Below are 21,360 nucleotides of genomic sequence, written 5' to 3'. Positions count from 1 at the left end.
AAAGAATAATACAAAATGGTTAGAAACAGATAAACATACAAAGAAAGAAAGAAGGAAAAAAGAAAGAAAGAAAGAAAGAAGGAAGGAAAGAAAGAAATAAAATAAATAGAAGAAATTCAACGTTGAAAACGAAAGGCATTACCAACCGACACATAATAAGACCAGACACAGTGAAAAGTGCCACTGGAAAGAAACATTTAAAACCCTCGTTCATAACACACACACAGGAGAAAACACAATCGATCAATGCAAACGTGCAAACGATGGAAATGAGTAAAATGATCGACTTTTAACGAGACACACAATGTAGCAACGCCAAAAGAAGCAAACGGAGCGTGAAAGTGAGAAGAAACGAATAGTGCGCGATTCGTTGGGTTTTTAATTGTAATCTCGCTATACAGCAATCGATTATTTTCATCCATGGGTCATTTATGCTGTTATGTTTCGTTTTTGCTCGTGTTGTAATCTTTTTTCGTGAGAGTTTTTGGCTTTCAAATTGCAATTTCAATGTGTGTTATTGTGTTACTTATTCATTATATAGTGTCATTCACTTTTAGGCGATAAAGTTTTTTTTATGCTATGTCCTGTTTTTTATCTTTCTTTTCATTCGTTTGTTGCTGTGTTTTTTTTATCGTGTTTTGAAATAGTTATTATTATTTTTTTTCTTCAATATTGAATGTCTGGTATATAATAGACTTTTACCGGTTTTGCTACACGTTTTATGCTTTTAACACTGTGTTTCGGTTTTCGTACGCTCTTTTTTAGGATTAAAATTAAGATTAAATCTGTTTCATCCAAAACTGTAGACTGCAGTCAGTGATCTGAGAGAGTTTTGGCACGTTCGCATTATCATTAGCCATTTTCACACCCATACAACTTCGCTTTCACGATTACTGGCAGACCCTCCCTCATCCCAATTGCTGCCGTTACTGTTGATCGCCGACATCAAAACGATCATTTCATGCAAACCTCCAACACTTTCTCCCTTGTACCACTTTCAGCTTCACCGATCGAAAGCTTTTGTATTTTTACGGTACGCGGTACGAAACGGAAGGTTGAAGGTTTGAAGTTTTGCTGTTTTGCGTCGCGTTCCTCTAAAACCTTACATCAATTGATAGGCAAATTCATTTCCCAAGATGCTGTGGGTGAAAAACAAAAACACCGGATAATATTTTGCCGTAGTTTTGTTATCGTCTCAGCATACACACTGCTGCATTTTTCCCATACACGGGGGAGGGGGGTTAAAAACGGAAGGAAAACTATCGATGAAGCAGAGGTGTGGTTCACCTTGGCGGTTCGGGGAATTCACACGATTTTGTTACGCTTTTCCGTGTGGCTGTGTGTGTGTGTGCTATAGTTTTCACGTCTCCAGGTCGTAGGCTTCGACGGTTCGAGAAACCGGGGGGGAATCTCAAACCAAACGGGAAAAGGTAAAAGTAAGATGAAAGTAAGAAGATGAACATTTGCCAACGGCTTTTCACACAACCACCCGATCGTGCCTCTACAATGGTGTGCCGGTGGTCGATTGGCAAGCTTTTGAGCGAGCGACCGGGGAGCGATGAGGCACGGTGGAATCGGATCATCATCATCATCACCGGATCGTGAGCGAATGAGTAACGAAACGGAAATGGCCGTCCTTCACCGACGGGGGCCGATGATTGGGGTACGGGCACCAAGTGCATGGGGGTAGGGGGGGCAGGTTGGAAAATGGAATGTTTCTTTCTTCCCGCGCTGAACGATGCAGGCCCCTTTTGTGTTTCGGTTTTCTTTTCGTCTCGTTTTTCCATTTCATTTGCCATCACCAGAACCAATCGGTGTGGATGACTTTTCGACGGAGTAGCACCCTTTCGTTTTGGGGGGGGGAGAGAGGAGGGCAAAGAGATGGGGGAAGGAGATTCAATCTGCACCATTGTCTGAATGTTTCGATATCCCCCTGGGAATCGTCCATGGAGAGCGGCCTCCTCGGTGGAGTTTCCCATTTCTCGAGCGCAAGACCACCCCGGGAGTGCGCTGCGAATTGTGTTCGATTTTCCACTGATTGAATGTTTCACAGCACGGGGGTGGCGTTCAAAATTTGTTGTTTTCATCGCTTACTATCCGCTGGGTTTCTATCCGCGAGTCACTGGCATACACATGCGCACACCACGGACCACGGCGTGTGCGTGTGTGCTGCGGACATCAATCATAAACATGTTTTATGGCGGTTGAATTTCATACGGAGCAGTGATGTGTCTGGGTTTGAAGTTTGGATGCGATTTGCTAGAACCGTCAGGGGCTGGAAGCGTACAGCTGACTGTTCCCGGGAGAAAGATTGAGTGAAAGATGGGTTTTGTAAAGCTTTGCGTGTGTGTTTTTCGTTGGCAGAAGCTTTGCAGCTTTGAGTGATGGGTGAGATACTGGGCTGTAGCAGAAGTTTAGAAGAAAATATAGATTTGGTATGGGTATGTTGCTGTACAATGTATGCAAGTTATTGGAGTTATTTTATTTCTTCACGAGTAGACATGTAGCATGGAAATTATCTGAGTTCTTTGCTGTATCTAATAAATTAATTATTTACGCTCAAAATTGGACAGAATCTCATCTAAAATCAATACCAAGACAAAAGACGAACTTTATTTTCAGGTTTTATTTCACTATTGACGGGACTCATACGCAACATCTGTATAGTACAATCATCAACGTGATGTTCTTAAACGCTCCCGCCATAAGATCGAATCTTGAGTAGACCTAAGACTACTTTTATTCTGAATAAAACTGACTGTCATGTTATGAAAAGCTCAAGACAAGAATGGACGTAATGAAAACAGACAGATCAAATAAAAGAAGAACATCAAGAGAAAAGGCAATATTCAATCAAATGAAACTTATCAAACATCCTAATCACAACAAAACGCGCTCGCGCACAGCACGATTGGAAGAGCACGTTTCGCGTTGCATCTTCGCTTTGTGCAAAACACAAGAAATAAAAGTAGAATCGAAAGAAAAAGAAACACCCTCAATCGTTTAGAAACGATTTGAAAACGATATTGGTGTGCCGCCAGCCAGCACACACACATTCGCCAAACGGGAGCGGCGTTACCTTTCAATGACCACAACACACCATTTTACGACGGTCTCTCACCATCGCCCAAGCCAATTTAAATCACTTTTATGCGCTCATGCTGATGTTCATCGCGCTTGTTTCAATTGCAACGGTGGCTGTTGAGTGCAAATTTTTCGCCGTTCACCGTTTCATCTGCTCACACTGTCCCGCGCGCATCTCGCATCGGCTCCACATCAGCCGAACAATGCTGGTAATGATGCATGCAACATAATCAGCGTGCCATAAACAGCAGGACCTTGGGGGTGGGGCGTTTATGTGCGCTACCAGTATTTCGTTAATTACAAATGCATAATTGAATGAAATTATCCGTGTTTTGCCGGTTTCGTTTGCACGGTGGGAAAAGTGTGTCCGCAAAGAAGTTTGGGTTTTAAATCGTGACCATGGCAGCTACGGTGGGATGAGATTGTACGATGCTCGATTTTTACCCTTACCCATTTGAATCAGATGGCGCAGATGTGAAGTGAAAAGAAACTACGCACACACGTAACTATTATTTCTAACCATTTGCATAGAAACGGGACACAAAATTGCACAATGGCACCATTTTTGTACAAGTTTGATAATTACCAGTGCTGCGGAGGACCGGTCTGGTAAGGGTTGTTTTGGGTAATTTGGTGGACCTGTGCTGCTGTAACATCTTGCCATATGTTTTGTGTTCCTGTAGGGAAGTTAGTAAGGAACTGAAGGTAATGGCTGTGCAATTATCTTAATCCATATCATTACCTCATAGGCAATCGTATGTGCATATGAATGTATGTGTATGTATGTAATTTCTTTCCAAAAATATTTCCTTTTTCCCTCTCCGGACAACCAGCACCCAATAGCTTATGGAAACATATGCTCCAAGTACAATGAAAGGTACAGTAGAATTAGCGTGAGGTTTAATTTTCGAACCGGTTTGGGAATCTTTGTCATTAAAGCTGAAGTCCACCGCAGCTTCGTGACGGGATGGTTGGCTCTACCAAACGGTGTTCTTAAAGAAGTCCTCACACCCCACATTACGTTTGTGCGTTTGAAAGGTGCTGCACATGAAGGTAACATGGGAGCAATGGGTGTGTTTTTTTCTCTCTCTCTCGTTTGTTTGCATATTCCGCTACCTCGCATATGAATAATACCGCAAACAGTCCAAGCGAAGAGCTCACCAAACAACGCCCTAAGGAGGCTTCAACCCACACCGTAGCCCGTGTTGAGTGCGACCTTCGCATGAGGCGCGCGCGCGGTGCCTGTCGCAGGTGGAGTGCAGTAGTCCGTATATGCAGGAAGGTTCTCGCTTAAATTGGTCTGAAAATTTCATTTTATCGAAAGCAGGTCCGGACCTGGTCGTTGTTTTGGTGTTTGGGGGTTATTTTTTCCGGTGGTATCGTGGTCGGTAATACCCGGTGGGGGTTTGTAAGGCCTCGTTGAGAGGAGGAGGTATAAAAGTGCCTACCCTCTGTGAACATTTTTGTTTGCGCGTGTGAAGAAGGAGAGAAGACACAACGGCCGGTCAGTAGAATTGCCCTTCGATAGGTGTTTTGTTTCATTTAGTTAGAGAATTCGAAGATAAAAAAATGGTTGTCTCATATTTTATTTAGCAAGCAATTGGGGCTGTGGGTAAATTGAATCATGTTCCTTACCGTTGTAATGGGCTTGTAATAAGGGTAGCGCGGAGTGTATGATACTGAGCTACTGTGGTTTAATAAAATACCAGACGTACCGTGCCGATAGTTAGGCATTTAAAGGCTTTGAAGGAGTTGCTCTAAAAATCCTCTCAAGACGTATTTCTAAAGGCATTTTTGAAGATAAAAAGACAATGAGCTTTTGATTGTTGAGATGCAAATTGCATACTATTGGGCGTGTTTGACAAAACGCCCAATAATATGCAATGCTCATTAAAAATGTACACTTTCATGGATAATGCATATTATTTACCTGCTTTTGGTAAATGGAAAGACTTAATTTAAAATTTTGATGAATAGGTAAAAATATGCTGCACTTCTAACAAAAGTACAAAGAACAACAGAAAGAACAAAGTTAGGCCATACATTATCGTTCTATTTACCACTTGTAAAAAAAAAACTATAAATCGTTCTGCCTTATTCATCTTCTTTTGCTGTTCGTGGCGTTGATTGAGGAATAAAAACATCGCATGGACAGGTAATCGATAATCATTCCATTGAAGCACTTAAGAATAGCTCTTAATCGCTACGGGATTAATCGTACGCCGTTAATGCAAATGGATCGCAAAGAGCATTGCCCACACTCTATAATCCACATTACGATATGCTCGGTCGATAAGTAAAATGCAACATTCATGATCATTAGTGTCCACACTCGCAGGGATGGTGTTGTGGTTTGAGATTGTTTTTTGTATGTGGAATCTTCAAGCTGGCAAGCATTCCCCGTTGTACGTTGTACTTTAAACAACTTGAAACTCACGTCGAAGAGCGTACTCTTCTGCAGACTGGCGCGGTACGTTCAATGATGACGACCTTCACCGTTGAAGTTATGTGTTGGCATTCCTTCTCGGTCAGGCATTGCAAATCGTTTCACTTGGACACGTTTCGGGTTTGTCCAGCTGGGCTGGGAAAGTGGGAGAAAGATGCTAACTTCCGCGGACTCTTGCAACCTTGCCGCGCGCCGCCTCATGTAGCCATAATGTTAGGTTATGAAGAAATCGTGTTTCTTCACGCATCTACGGAACCAGATTATAATACACCGCGAACCTTGTGCAATCTGCTGCAGGAAATTAATCGAGGTCCGCTTGGTCGGGTGCAAAGAATAAAAAGAGGTGCGATTTTCTGCACAGCTCGGTTGAAGTGTTGAGGCACGGTACAAACCAGCTGGAAAGCAGTGCATCAGATAATCCTTCTAAAAGCTGCACAATAATCATAAAAATTCTTCATTCTCATTCGGTGGATGAGTTCAGCAGCATTGGCAGTGCAAATAAAATATTGCCTGCTGCTCAATTGGAGCATTCTTTTTACACATGCTCTACTTCCTTCCCTGGTATCGATACACTGGCTAAATAAACCACGCGTAGAGTTTTAATTTATGGTTGATAGTATAAAAAAAACCTCATCATGAAAACCGCCCATTAGCGTGCGTCCAGTAGATATCAGATTCAACCTTTAAAGTGTAAAGGTGCAGATTGCGACGCGACGCATCATTTTGGAAATGGATGAAGAACGCCTCCTCGTAATAGTGGTGGTGTAGGTTTTAAACCGGTGCTCTGCATTTCACAAACCACCGTTTACCGCCGGATGACTCCAGTAGAGCGGAGCTGGGATGCGTTGTCGGAATCATTTTGGAGGCGGTGGTTTTATTATATTTTACAGTCGAGTGAGCGAACGCCAAAAAAAAAAAGGCAGAAACTTACTTCTCCAAAGCCATCCGCGCACCACCAAAGAGTTCATTGGCTTTAACGCCAGAACAGCTTTTTTTGGGATAGTGGCACGGGTTGCACTAAAGCAACTTGATCACTGGTTCTTATCTTGGACTTTTTTCTTTACAGACTCGAAGGTAAACGATCGTAACTTTTCTGGACGAAGGAAAAAAAAACATTAACGATCCACAGGAGAACGTCGTAAAATTCTAGATCGAAAGCAAAGCACAAATAACGTTAAATGAGTTGCACTACATGTTCGCCGCTTTTCCTTGGATTAGTTCTTTCGAGCGTTTCAGGTGTTTTAATACATACGTCGTGGAGGTACGTTTGTTGGGTTAACTGTTCACGTGGTGTTTATTTGACGAAGAGTGAAAGAGTCGTTACGCAGCCGCAGATTAAGAATGTATTGTTTTATTGTTTAGTCATCAACTTTCTTCTTAGAGAATTTTGGGCGAATACATGCTTCGTAATAGCCGCATCACATGAAAGATTTGTACATGCTGAGAGGCAATCAAGCGTTTCTATTTCTCTCTATTGCCCACTAGACATCACAAATTGTCCAACTTCGTTCAAAATGTCTAAATGCTGTGTTAAAAATTTTGCTGTGTCTAAATGCGATTAAAGTGAAATCTATTTTCTTCTCTCTTCCTTCACAGGTACGTTCTCGTGGCTTGAAAAAGTCATTGGAGTTGAACTGATTCTTCCAGTGACAGTTTGAATTAATGAATCTGGTAAGTGGTAGGGTACAGCTAGTGTCGGTGTCATCTATTGAATTGCTTGCTCTGTGGTACAAGCATTTTAATTATCCTCAGTCAGTTAAGCATCATTCAATTTAAATGGTTATCGAAATAGCTTTAATTTACTGCAGGGATTAACTAGAACACCTTGGTAATACTTTGGAAAAGCGAACTCGAAGTCACGACACTCTCACCAAAGAGTTCTTTTTTTCAATATCCTCTTGTAAAATGTAAATCAAGTTTTTTTTTAATATTTATTTTGTTTCGTTTCGTCTCGATTCGCACCAAATTATAACATTCAACACTTGACGTCTTCTCCACTCGATCCCGAGAGAGTTGAAGAATCGTATTTACACTGTAGGTGCAATTTCACCACTAAAAGTGACGTGCAAATGACGCGCATTTAAAGCAGGATGGCAAATAATTGTACCTCGGGTACCTCGAGTGGCTTGCAAAGAAGTACCATAAGGCGGTACAGGAAGTTGTCATAAATTATGCACTTCAATCGATCAGTGCTTCAAATGCCGGATCGTAACATGCGTTTACGTGCTGAGTACTTGTGATGGGATAATCGTTTTGCTACCAAGAGACATGCTAAGTTTGTGTGTGTATGTTTGTTCGTCAATAGTGAAAGAAAGTTCAATACAGTTGCTATTGACATTAGCCGGTCGTTGACATTGTTTATTTATCAGTTCTCCGCCACTACTTACAGTTGAGCTCGAAAGCCCGAACACACGGTACAGACTAGTTGCTTTACCGCACACCAAAAAAGCCGCCAGTCCATTCACCTGTCTCAGTGTGCCAATCGATTCGGTGCTGTTTTCTCTATTGTGCCATGATTCTATGGGTACCGGTTTTCAGCTACTCTCCAGAAGGATTTAGTTAGAAGTGTTTGAGTTTCTTTTCTTTTTTGTATTGATTACATTACACACCAAAACCGGCTAGCCTGTGTCACGTCAATCTCAAATCAACAGTTCAATCGTGTGTCGCAAACTTTTTTTTTCTCTTTATACATCAACGCTCATATCGGTTGACTACCCTGCTGATTGTGCATGCTAACATGAAACCCACGCTTTCCGGCACACATCGTGACACACACACACACACAGACACATTCTGAGCTCTGGCGACGCCATCCGCTTAATAACTCTTCAACTAATAACTCAACAACTCGCAAGATACATGACAAATGAATGGGTTCGATAGATCAAACGGGCTGCAAAGCTTGTTGGAGCGTGATTGGTGACTTATTTCATTTAACTTGAAAACTGATGGCAGCTTACGATTGTGGAGTTTTGTTTAGAAGTTTATTTTCGCAAGTAGTTTCTATACATCGGAGGTGTCAAAGCTGTTTGAGGCACGATTATGCAAATCAAGGCGTGAAGACTCTTCAAATAAGTAATTCATTTCAACGCTGAAAGAAATTTCATTAACTACCATTTAATATTGTGAAATATGTCCGACTTTTGGTTTGACATCTCTGTTTTACCCCTTGTAAAGAACAATTCCTAGATCCAATTCGTAGATCCATTCCACGCTTGGGCAATTTCTGACGACAGATTTCTAATATCTGCGCGACCGGCAACCGGTTTTTGTGAACAGGTGAACCTATTTTTTAAGCGTTTCTGATCAGCTTAATACTTTGGCTCCTTATATCTTTCCGATATGTGTTTTTTTTAATTTTTTTGTTTGACTGTCTCCCGGATCAGGAGATTTCACTCGGACTGGAAAAGGAGAATAGCACCAACATGCGGTAATGGCACGTTCTCCGGTTTCTACTGGCTGTGAATGTTAAATCAAGCCGTCTGAAATCAGACACCGCGCTGCAGGCGTTTTGTCATATACCGAATTAAGTTTTCGTTTCACGATTGATGGTTCTGTGCGCCGCTGTTAATAAATCCTAATGGGAATGAATATCAATTTGCTCACGTTTGCGTTTGGCACATTTGCTTAGATATTGCTGAGAGCTACTAAACACGCAGGTTGCTAATAGCGTGGGTGTCTATTTTAAGAAATATCCTATTACTGCTCGGCATCTTGCGTAAGGTAAAATACTTATTTGGGCTTTCTTATTGCAAACAAACACTCCTCTGATTCTATTGCCGCTTCAATTTGATCACTTTTCTTCTGCAACACAGCCTAAAACCAAACTGGAATACCTTGAAGATCACAATTGCCACTAGTCCCAACAACGCCAACACGTCCAACGAATGGCGCTTGAAAAAGTTCATATCCGCTCCCGGATATCGTAGATGAGGCGCTCCCTTGTGCCGTATGACATACTCAGTCCAGTACACGGCCGTATCCATGGCACTTTGGGGTCGATCCCGAAACAGCTCGGACAATCGCTGCACACTGTCCCGATAGCGTGGATTGTGCAGCACTTCATTAACCGCCTTCGAGAACGTCTCCACCGTGACCTCGGTGTGCTTCAGAACGTATGCCCAGCCTTCCTTTTCAACCTTGGCCAGATTGACGGGCTGATCGCCGAACATCGGTATGCCGACGAGCGGTACCCCGTGGAACAGTGCCTCCGCAATGCCGCCCAATCCACCGTGCATGATAAACAGCCGCACGTTCGGATGGGCGAGAATGTCGTCCTGCGGTAGCCAATCCTTCAGCATCACGTTGGCCGGTTTGTTCGGCATGTCCTGTGTGTCCCATTTCCAGATGATGCGTTGCTTCAGCGTGCGGAATGTTTGCAGTATTGCACTCAGCATCTCCGGCGGCATGGAAGAGCTGAACAGATTGGTGCCGAGGCTGAAAAAGATAACTCCCTCCTCCGCGCCTTCTATCCACTGGCGCACGTCTTCGGGCAGGGGTGAAGGTTTGTCTTTGATCTGCAATCCACCAACCTCAATCATCGCTGGTACGTACGGTCGTGGAGAACCTTTGGTGAAGTGGTGATTCAAGAACACGAGGGAAACATTCTTCCGAACAGCTTCGTACGATGGGTACTGTCCCGGTGGGAAATGCTCTCTGAAATGACGGAGAACGCATCCTGTTATCAGATCTCATGATAATGCTCGCCCAATGTTTCTTACTCGTAGGTTTGCCGCTGATAGTACTTCCACACGAACGAAAAAATCTCATCAAAAAAGAATCCACCAAGGTTTGCCAGCCGATCTCGGAACGACATTGGATGCGTCAAACCCAGCATCATGTTGGGAATGGTGGAGATCGGTGTTGGATTGCCCACTAAATCGTTCACGACCGCCATCGCTGCATTCGGGCATACCACTACCGTCGGACAGCCAAGCTGGTGACTCACACCGAATGCAGCATCTGTCATGATCCCGGTAATGAGCAGATCGAATCCCTCCGGTTCTTTTAGCACACTCTGAACCTCTGGCGAGCGTAGCGTTTTATTAACCGGAACGGCACTGGCACGCAGCATGTATGGCATCATCTGCATCATCAACCATCGGGAGTTGGTGTTTTCGAAGATGATTTTCGTGAAATCTTTAAATCAGAAGCAGAGAAATACTTGTAATTACATTCGAGAGATGTCTTTCAGTTGCTCGGTACTACCTGTTGCCCATGGATCGATGGGGATCGTAATTTTTCGATAGTTCGGTATCCGTTCCGGCTCGGGGTAAGGACTCACCATCGTGACGTGATGGCCCCGGCGTGCCAACTCTTTCATAAGAGCATCCTGCACAATCACATGCGATCGGCTAGGGCTGGTATTGATGCCCAATATTCTGTAGCTAGAAGCTAGCGGGAACACGAACAACGACAAGGCCACACATATAAACACCCGGTCGACTTTAGCCATATCTATAGGGTTAGGCTTACGATAATACTATGTTAAACTGTGCACTACTTCACTGACGGGTCTCCAGAGGGAAACTAACGCGTCTGGCTGGTTGAAAAGTATACTTTATAGCGTGTCAGAACAGCAGCAGGGTACGTTTTATCAGTGATATAGATTGTAAGATGCGGAACAGCGCCGTTGATTACTGACCTCGGGGAGGTAAATTTTATGTAAGCGTGAAGCATTCAATTTGCAATGGAAACGATTGCAGGGTTGGCTACTCTTTTTATAGCTGTCCGTTTTTTTTACGGGTCTTGAAAGTCATCAAGCTACATTTGAACTACTTAAAATGTGGTCTTTTTAAGCATTCTTAATAATACAAACCCTTTATCAGGTGACGTATTTAGAAGAAACCTAGGTGCTTACTTTTCAGCTACTACACGAAGATCACCAAAATGTAGACTAGATGTATCTCAAAATCACAGAAGCGGGGGAGTGTCTCTAACTTTTTTACGATAAGAGAAACCCTGCACAGTCGGTACTGGACATTAAGTAGTAGTGTATAGATTATATGAAACACAATCTGTCCGCTTGTACCAACACTACTACTCCGGGAAGCTGAGATGATTATGTGAGAACACTGCACGCTATCTTATCGCCTTGTCTAGACCTCAAACACATTGGTCATTTCACAGACAGAACAGCTGATTCATTTCATCCCATATCTGACCTGGGGCGCGTGGCTGATACTGGTTCGTGACAAGAACACTCAAATCCAAAAAACTGTCACGTCATGTGGGCTTGCAAAAAGATGCGGGCCTTTCGTGGGAAGCCAATATGAAGATGTCTGCCTCCCCTCGTGTACAGTGTTATACTGTTTCTTTTGTTAAGGGACAACCTCCAGTGCAGTGCAGTGGTGTCAAATTTCCATTCTTCAATGCTGGAAATCCACCTGAGAATGTCTTGAATGGATAGAAAAGTGGGACGATGGGCCTTCTCGATATTCATCGCGCCATCCTGTCGCCGGGAGGGAAGATTCTACTTAAGCCCAATCGATCCATCGGGCATAGAAAGGACGCGACGTGACGGATACTGTACACCGCGAAATGTATGTATGCAGGTTATTATTCCCTGCATAAATAGCACCAGTGTCTCAGGCAGTGTGCAGTATTGATTTCACATTCGTGGTACCACATGATATGTGTGTGGTGCGATGTGGTAGGTAACTGTCGGCATGTCTGCTAGAAGCGGTGTGCTTGCCATAGATCTGATTCGTGGCTTACCAACGGCTCGGAGCTGCCAGCAGATATTGGATAAAATTTACATCATCCACACACGTGGAGCGTTTATTTTTGCGCTCTTCATTTTGTCATCCTTCTCCTACAATCAGAACGTTTTCATGAACCATCGTTCTATCGTGCAGCTCCACCTCATTGTACCAAAATTTCGCAATAGTGCGCACATGCAACCATGGAGGTATGGGAATAAAATATATTAAATGTGTATCCTTTCAAACACACACACACACGCGCGAGCGCGTTCGCTTTCATTCCCTGGGAATACGGAATAAGTACGTGATGTGCTTACACGTTTCGAATTTGCGATCACGCGTTTGGGTTACACGCTTTTTGTGGGTTTTTTTCTCTCGTGGTACGGTGGTACCGTTGCCTACCTTTAGGGGCGAACGATAAATCTGACTTCACCAATCAGGGCGATCAAGGCAGCAGTAATTATTCAAACCATCGCGTGTTCGTTACTTTGCTTTCGGAAATTGCGTCGCGCGGGAGCGTGAAAGACGTCATTATAATATGTATAAATTGAACCGTTCTCGGACCACGGCGAAGCACCTGTTACCAAAGCTTTGGAAGGCACGAAATCAGCTTGCTTTAATTTGTTTGTCCCGGTTTATTGCATCCAACCCGTCCGCCACGCTATCCTCCCCCCAAGAATGTCCCTGACCTGAACGACCTGGTACCTGGTTTCGATTTCAATCACTTGGCCGGTCGGTTGCTACCGTAGCCGTACTGTCGAAGCTAGAAGTGGGCTATGTCAATCAACGTCAGTATTGCATTACCTGGTTTGACGTCCCAGCTCGTCCTAACGTAGCCTGGAAGGTCTGAGAAAAAAGCTCCCGAAGGTGGTTCTCGGCAAGAATGAAAATGAAACTTTCACACTGTACACCGGGTCCTACATGCTGCTACGCCACAGCCCTCGGGCGCAATGTGCTCTTGTGTGTGTGTGTGTGTGCTAGCTTGGTCGAAGTCGTTAATTGGATTACGTGATGCACTTTTGGGGAGTCACCCAACCGAGGGTAGGGAAGTTTCCTCCCCAAACGTTTGGAGGCGCTAGAACAGGGAAGATGGTAACGCTTGCGCCACGGCACTCGGGTACGGTACGGTCACCGTGTTAGGTCTGATAAAATTAGACGAGTCCGTTTGGCTTCTTCTGCTGCTATATTGCGCCGTGGGCACGCTGAATGGGCCAGACATGGTGGTGTAACTGAATATTATAGCATTTACGGTTCTGCCCTATTTTTACCGCCCATCGGAACGAGGGAACGAAGCTATTAATAGACGCTCTCCCATCCCCTACTTCTTTACCTACGATTTTGGGATAGTTTCTAGTTAGATTGATTTATTATTCTAATTAATGTACACTTTCTGACGTACCTTTGGGGATGGTGCCCGAACGACTTATCGTTTCATGAAATTGTACCGATTCTGAAATCAAAGCTACGTGGTAGACATACTACTGTGGCAACTAGTAATACAATTTCTGCATCGATTACAACGAATTCTTGCCAGCAGTTGGCTCCATAACGGCTCGCTAACGGGCTTCTATTCGAAATATATCCGGTGTCTTGCTAACCTCAGCTTTGGTTACCGCTTTACCCTCACTGGTAAGAACCTTAACATGGTAGAACGTTGAAGAGTATAACACGAATTAGTTTCTTTCTCTGTTTCGCTGCCGAAAGCCGAGTGCCGTCCTAACGAAAATCAAAATTCCGTTGAAAAAGAATGAAAATTAAAAATTCCAATCAATTTCCGAACAATAAACACACTCACACGAACGTGATTACGGTCCTTAGGGAAGGTTAGTTTTTTTAGACTCGCTACATCGAACATTTAGGGAAGTTGTTCCGTTAATGAGAGAGATAGAGAGGGCTCGTCGGTTCGTTGATCTCATTCCGGATGGAATACAGATTAGCAACACTCAGTCAGCAACCAAGCAAGCAGGTCGTGCCAAAATCAACTCTCTTATGCTCCCGGAACGCCGGATAAGGCCATGCTCCAGAAGAAGATTTGTTTGTATGTGTGTGTGAGTTCGGGTAGTTCCTTACCTTAGGCTTTGTCACAATGTTCTGTCTGACACGGTTCTGTCGCCGTTTGTGTCATCCCGCTGTCAGCTTTGTGTTGTGCTGTCCATCATCTTCACCGCGGAAGTAAAGGGGCTATTTTTGGAACGCCGCACAAGTGCCGGCAGACTCGTTGTCTTTGCCGTCGCACGGAAACGCCGGTTGAATGACACCTTTGCCGGGAGGTAAAAGGCGCTCAAAGCATAAAAAGGAAAACGGCCCAGCGGGCAGGGGGACATTTCGCTTGAAGTGTCCACCGCGCCACTACGCCGTTTGGCCCGCGGGGCTGGTCCAATTAGTGTAGCCCGGTGCCGGAGTTACTGGCCGATAGAGATCGTTTGAAGCTGTCAGCATTTGCGCTCTTTAAAGGCAGATACTTGGCCTGCAATAAACGCACGAAATGGGTTTACACACCTTCGCTGAACATTGATTTATCATAATCCACCAGCAATGTGTCGGAAGCAACCGATGAAAATAGTAAAAGGTAAGCAGCTATCCGAAATAAAAACATGTGGCTTGGTTTACTACAGTATGTGCCAAAAAAGATGACGCATGAAACGTTAGCATCAATTAGTGATTGTTTTGGCAATTTAACTACTGCATAAGAACGTTGGTCACGTCGTAAAGAGATTAGACGATGAAAGTATCAATCATACAAGTGATATTTTACATATCAAATGTTATCATGAAATAGTTTACATATAGTCATCCTTGATACTATGACTTCAATCTGTTGTTGTCAGCGCATTGCGTGGGAAGTTGCCTTGGGAATTCAATGAACTTCATGCTGTGGAACATTTTAGATGTCAACTATTGAGAAAAACTTATGTAAGTAACGAATTAAAAGGAAGTTTCAGAGATACTTTCAGCACATTCTGATTTGCTCGTTATGTAAAAAATACTAAAATACTCGTTTTAAAGAAGTCGACCCAGTGCCTACCATATGCTTGTGTAAAATTAAATTCAAGCTAAATAAAATTTTCAAAGGGAAATTATATCCTGTGTATGCGCAAGTATCTGTATGGACTATGTGGAATTAAAATTGATATTTATGAATACACTACATTTGTTTGGAACATAATTTTTCTTTTTATTTATGCTTATTTGATGTTTAACGTGTCATAATCTGTTTAATGCATATCAAGCAAATTATAACGCTTCAAGTTATTTTTTGAAATAATTGTTGTCTTATACATATTTTTAACAATGGGGCCTTTTGCGATACTAGCCAGTTTTTTTATGGAGCTTAACAGTTGGCGGCTGAAATCATGTCAACACTCCATACAAAACTACACACAAAACTAGCCTGTGATTTTTAACCTAGATTATTTTAGCCTCAAAGCTAGAATTAGATTCGAGTACCTGCTCGAAAAGATGTCAAAACAAGGTCGTGTTTTCATTTATCCCAAGGTGCATTAAAGAGATCAGGTGGTGTAATATACAACCAAATTTCACCAGAATCAAAATTATAACCAAATTTCAAAATCGCTTTTTGACAGGACGGGTGAAAACTTTTACTCAAACTGGCTTTCTGGTAATTTGACGAATACACAAAACAATCCTAACATTTTCATCCAGAAGCAGAATCGTTAAAAATCAGCCTTCTAAATAGTTACCCTTAGGATAAGCCCACCTGTATACTATACCCACTAGGATAGTTGCTCGAAAACTGCTATACAATGCAGACAGCTGACAGGCTGAAAATTCAACCTACGATCTTAAAAGGGAAAGGGGCCATGTGATGTTTTTTTTGTGATACGCACTGTAAATTAAAGTGCAAGCAAAACGCAACCACACTCCCAGAACACCATCAATCAAAGTGGCATCGCAGGAAATATGTCGTTTTTTTTTCTCTTCTCCCGGTGCCCTGCTATCCAGCTACTTCACTTTCACATCATAGAGAACACTTTAAACGGTACTAGCCCCCCGTAACCTTCGGAAGGTAGTAATCGAAGCGGTGGCTGGAAGTGCGCGTTGGAATCGAGGCATAATTATGCGCACGTCCCGCTTCTCGGTACATTAATTTTATAACTCTTCAGTGTTTAGGAGTATTTTATGCGAAACCTTTTTTTGTTGTTGTCGTTGTTGGGTTGTGTGTGCTACGCTTGGGTGTATGTGCGGACCGGAACGTGCCGTGGTTTGTGCCTGCATCGTAAATTGAACGGCACGCAAAATCCAACAAGCGAGCACGTGGATTTCAGCGGATTAGTGATTTGCGTATTAGAAGCAACACGCGATAATGACGCTGTAGAGCGTTGTTGGGTCTGGTTGGGTTGTGATTTGTGCGGTGTAAATGGCGCTCTGGTAGTAATTGTATCGACAAAAAGGAAGAAAAACGAGAATAATTAAAACGGCGCCAAAGAAAGCTCTGTTGCGTCGCCGAAAGTACGCCAGGGTATTAGGTAATGATAATCCAGTAACGCGTTACACTAATGAAAGCTAAAATAAATGCTTATGACCTTAGTCCTTCCAGTGGGGACCACCTTTTCTCCTGCTACTGCTAATGTCTTCTAAAGCAGTTCTTATTCATTGCTATAACCTAACGCCCTACACCTAATGCTGCTACTACTATGAAAAGACCATTCACACCTACGTTCCGTGCGCACGGTCGTTGAAAATATTGCAAAACACGCCGCAAACCGGTTCCCTAAATCCCCCATAAGCCTTCACAGCATCGCTCACCAACGGCCAGTGGGTTGTCTAGGGCCGTTTAGTGTCGCCGGACCAAACGAAAGGGCAAGTCGTTTCGGGCCTCTCTCCCTTCCCCAAAGTTGAACAACACCAACAAAAAAAACGACCCACCCGAGTTTAGATTCCTTTTTCAAGCGTGTTTCTAGGGCGAAGATTGGCAGGCCCGCTTCTTTTTGAGGTGCAGTGCCCAGCCTCGCCTACGTGTGGGCGAATTGGTGTTGATGTCCAGCGTCCAATCAAACGCCAAACCGGCACCGGTGGAGTGCATTTGCATTTTCTTACAGTCAGCTGTACAATATTATGCTGTTAGGCGCACGCTGCCTAGATCCGATTAGAGTGTTGCGTTTTTAGACGCGGAGCTTAGTAGATTTGCATAAAATCATGTTGCAATCGTCATCCTGCGTCATTGAAATTGCGTGTGGAAAAGTAAAGGACGGCGGAGATTTTTTCACTTTACACTGAATGCACCATTTTTATGATCAAAGTTCGTTAAAATTAAAGTTAAAATATTTTCGTTATAAGGTTAAATTGCTTATTTAATTGTGTTATTGGAATACGTTCTATTTTGCAAATTGTTTTGTTTTTTTTTTATCTGTTCTCTATATTATTCCCAATTTTTTGTTTATACTATTGATTTGTTTATTTTTATTTATTTTTTGTCATGTTATGACATTTAATTTTCATTGTTAAAGTTGTTTAGAAAATTCTTAATATTCTTGTTCTCATCTATTAATCTTAATCTTGTTACATATATTAAAAGTTCTTTTGCATCTCTTACAAAACATAATTTTGAATGTTACTTCAGCGCTTCTGGTGTGGATCAGTTGCTATTAATATTATACCATAATTTCGACACAACGTACACCATAACCTACTTCCCGGCGGTATGTATCTGACCAACATCTTCCCCTCCCCAAAACGACTGCTTCTCCTTCCATGTTGAAAAAAAGGGCAAGAACTGTGTCAGAACCGTGTGCCCTTCACGTGTGCCCTCATTTACCGAACATTTCCTCCAACCAAACCGCGGCCTGTCGGTCTGGACGGCGAGTGCCAATGTGTGTGTGGTAACGGTGCCCGCGTCAGTGTGAGGGCGTTTAGAGGTGCTGTTGCATCATCAAAACAAACGCGCTCCTCCCGGTCCCGGTTTGTGCCCAGGGCCGGACCGAAAAGCCCTAACCACCGGGGTTAGTATTGCGCAAAAAAAACCGCGTCGCCAGAACCTTTCCTAAGGTGAAATTTCCGCGTTGACCAGCACCAGCACAGGAGTATGCTGCCAGCAGCATAAGCATAAGCGCGCACGGTTTTCTAAAATTAGCTCCTTTACGAGCGCGGTTGTGTCTGTTGCCCAATCTACGGACGCGGACGTGTTAAAGTGAAGGATGGCGTCCTTCTTTTTTTTTCTCCACTGCTTTGGTAGGTGTTGGCACCTTCCATAATGTGCATGGTGTACTAATTTCCACAGGAAGTTGTGTTTTTAGAACCAAAAGAATCTTATCATTGACAGAATGATTTCGTTGTTGTTGTGTTTGTTGTGGTAATGTTGTACTCCTGCTCACTGCCTGATAGAAGCTAGCCAAGAGCTTACACTATGGTCTACATTTCCAGTGCTCACACCCGCATGGAAGTAACAGTTGTGCATTAAATGTCATAACTGTTGTTTTACCATGCTCAAGCTGCAGGCGTTGTTCGTTGTGCATTGTGGTTTGGTTTTTATTATTTTACAACGCTACCAGCACTGCTTATTCCAATAAGGCAATACATTTTTCATTCACATTGCCGTTGAACGATCGACGGGTACTGGTGGGACTGCATGCGTGGCATTTATGTGGCATTTACTAGCGTTGCATTTGTACGCTCACAGGTTGAAATACAAACTCTGTTTCTGTAGGATAAAATTTAACAACGGTCGGTAGAGGAGAGTGTGCAAAAAAGTAGTACCATAGCATCTTTATGTTACTGGGATATTTTATCGTTTTTTAAATACTGCAGTGCTTCTTTTGCTTTTAAATCAAATTAAATGGTTTAGTAATTTTTTGGAAACTTTTTCGTCACATTCGGCAATCTTTTTTCCTGAAATACAAAATAATCTATTCAATAGAAATGTGTGAAATTAAAATTACTTTTTTTAATCATTTTTTTGTCTAGCATAAAGCTTGATCATTTTGATTCAATTTAAACGCCTCTTTATTATGGCAATCTTGTAATCTATGCTATTCAGCTGACAAGGATATTAAAATCGAAGAAATTTTTTATCGATTTTTCTACATTGATTATGATGATGATTTCTGTTCGTGCAAAAAAAACAACCGTGCTTCAAAGAAGTATCTTTTACAAAACCTTCGCCGTATCTTTTCAAACGGACAATCCATCGACTTTGATTCGATTTCGTGAATAGGACTTTTTTCATTTGTCCAATAATTGCTACTAGTTAGTAGGCAAACGTTTGACGCTAACCTGTCCCGAGAAAGAGGGTCGTTCTATGGCGGTTAGTGTGCGTGGCAAATGTTTCCACATGTTGCCCACGAAACGTAACGTGCATTTCCATATACTAAAACCTCCTGCCTCGCGCCCTACTTTTGCTTCTACCTAGGTTAAGATGGGGTGTTGATTTTACTTTACCATGTGAATCTCAATCCAAACGTGTGAGAAGGGAGAATATCGCCAAGTGATGAGTTTAATTACTGCGCTTAGTGCCGGAAAGCAGGAAGGCACGAAACCGACGGAGGTTAAGCCATCTAACAACTGGCTAGGTTAGGGTGGATCCAATTATTGACTTGTTCGGGAGAGTGCTTGTTTTCGTGGGATGGTGTACGTGTGTGTGTGTATGTTTGTTCGAAAATGCTGTAAAATGTAGGACGATCACGATGTTTTAGTTGCGACCGATGAAATGTGGTTTAATTTCATCGTCTCTTTCTTTGCAGCGGTATTTGCGTTGAGAGGGTAGTTCGTGCGCTTGCGGATTTTCCAAAAATACTGCTCAGAACAGTATATTGGCGTTTCAGCTAGCCAGTTTCATAATGAAATTTTTAGCCATTTATGTTAGAAATTTCAATAAAATTTACTATGTAGTTAACGTGGTTTATTAATTCCAAGTCTCATAAAAATGTATCACATAATACTGTGAAGCTGTCATCAGACTATGGGTGCCGCTGTAAATACCTCAACATATTTTCGTCAATCTTACTAACTTATCATGTTTAATTATGGCCACGCAGCAGGATTTATTTAGTTTATCTTGTGTGTTATCAGCTGAATCCCACACGAAAACAACTCCAAATAATGTTAAAAAAAAAAACATCATCGGTATCAATTCAAAGCTTTTTACACCGGCACACACAGTCTGATGACAGCTCCACAGGAAAATTCCCCTAATCGATTGCAACACTCCCCTATATGATTGCAAACTTCCAAAGCTTGCATGCAATATTCCCCTACCGATTTGCAACATTCCCCTAAGTGATTGATCTATTCCCGCATATGATTCGAAACCCTGTAAATGTTGTTTCTTTAATCAAACATAAGGTTTCTTTGTATTTCTTTCTTTTTTTGTGGACGGCAAAACGGTTACTCGTTCCTTTTTTGCGTATGGAAATTGCTTAACATGTGACGCAAAATCAGAAAGGTCCACGACAGCAGCTGTTTCGTGCTGCAACAGGAGGCAATAAAATAAAAAATGCGAAACTACAATCCATTACGTAACTGTTCCGTTTCCCGTCGTTCCCTTTCTCGCCTTGGTTGTTAGCGATGTATTTTTAATTTTTCACTGTCAAGATCATTGCCAAATTGTTGCCTTTTTTATTTTGGCATTCATGGCGTTTGTGGTTCATTTGAATCATTATATATGTGTGTGTGTGTGTTGTAATAGAAGGGGCACGTGTATGGGAAGGGTAGAAAGTACGCTTGGATGATGTACTAATGTGACCAGAAATAGATTAAAAATCTACCAAGGCAGTTCATTTTCTTAGCAGACGTCATAATTGTTGTTTTGGTTTGACGAACGAAAATTCAAACACTAAAACTTCCGTCGGCTTACCTCACCTTACAGACCGCACAGATTGGATTAGATTTTAGTACACCGACAAAGACATCTCCAATGGCATACGCGAGTAAGGAAACCCTTCAATCGTCGAGAGGGGAATAATCATGGAGCGAAAAAAAAACAGTTGATTCCTAAAGTGGATCATCGTGGTGTAAACGCGCGTAAGCAAATTAAGGGCAGAACTAATAGCATAAAAAATGTAAACCAAAACAACAACAAACAACTGCGAACCGCGCACCATACGTACGGAGGCAATACCAACAAAACCCCACACTAACGCACATAGGCAAGCCCGCTCAACCTATATATGT

General features: G+C 42.6%; 2 protein-coding genes across 14 annotated transcripts in view; one reads left to right on the top strand and one right to left on the bottom strand.

Moving 5' to 3' along the window:
• Positions 1–21,360, top strand: part of LOC1271194 (protein yippee-like) — a 93,618-nt gene that overhangs the window by 57,847 nt on the left and 14,411 nt on the right. For 4 of the 13 annotated variants that reach the window (XM_061656140.1, XM_061656142.1, XM_061656141.1 and 1 more), the window contains one exon: positions 15,063–15,147. The exons of 8 other annotated variants lie outside the window; for them this stretch is intronic. The gene's annotated coding sequence lies outside the window, so the exon portion shown is untranslated. Of the gene's footprint in view, positions 1–7,126; positions 7,202–15,062; positions 15,148–21,360 lie in introns of all 13 variants that reach the window. One more of the 13 variants, XM_061656139.1, reaches the window with a different exon arrangement.
• On the bottom strand, positions 7,862–11,166 carry LOC1271193 (UDP-glycosyltransferase UGT5). The gene is made up of 3 exons (XM_309943.6): positions 10,739–11,166; positions 10,252–10,669; positions 7,862–10,186 (listed from the first exon to the last, which is right to left on the bottom strand). Exons 1-3 carry the CDS (start codon positions 10,983–10,985, stop codon positions 9,304–9,306), a joined length of 1,548 nt encoding a protein of 515 aa, XP_309943.5. The 5' UTR covers positions 10,986–11,166; the 3' UTR covers positions 7,862–9,303.

This window comes from Anopheles gambiae, chromosome 3 (genome assembly GCF_943734735.2).
Source record: "Anopheles gambiae chromosome 3, idAnoGambNW_F1_1, whole genome shotgun sequence".
Taxonomy (NCBI): domain Eukaryota; kingdom Metazoa; phylum Arthropoda; class Insecta; order Diptera; family Culicidae; genus Anopheles; species Anopheles gambiae.
The sequence above is the reverse complement of the archived record's forward strand: the minus strand, read 5'-3'. Positions and strand labels throughout refer to the sequence as shown.

Excerpts from the sequence above, each read along its gene's own strand:
- LOC1271193 (XM_309943.6), bottom strand. The coding sequence starts at position 10,985 with ATGGCTAAAGTCGACCGGGTGTTTATATGTGTGGCCTTGTCGTTGTTC. Across the intron at positions 10,670-10,738 it reads CATCGATCCATGGGCAACAG|ATTTCACGAAAATCATCTTC; the intron begins GTAGTACCGAGC and ends TCTGATTTAAAG. Across the intron at positions 10,187-10,251 it reads TATCAGCGGCAAACCTACGA|AGAGCATTTCCCACCGGGAC; the intron begins GTAAGAAACATT and ends CCGTCATTTCAG.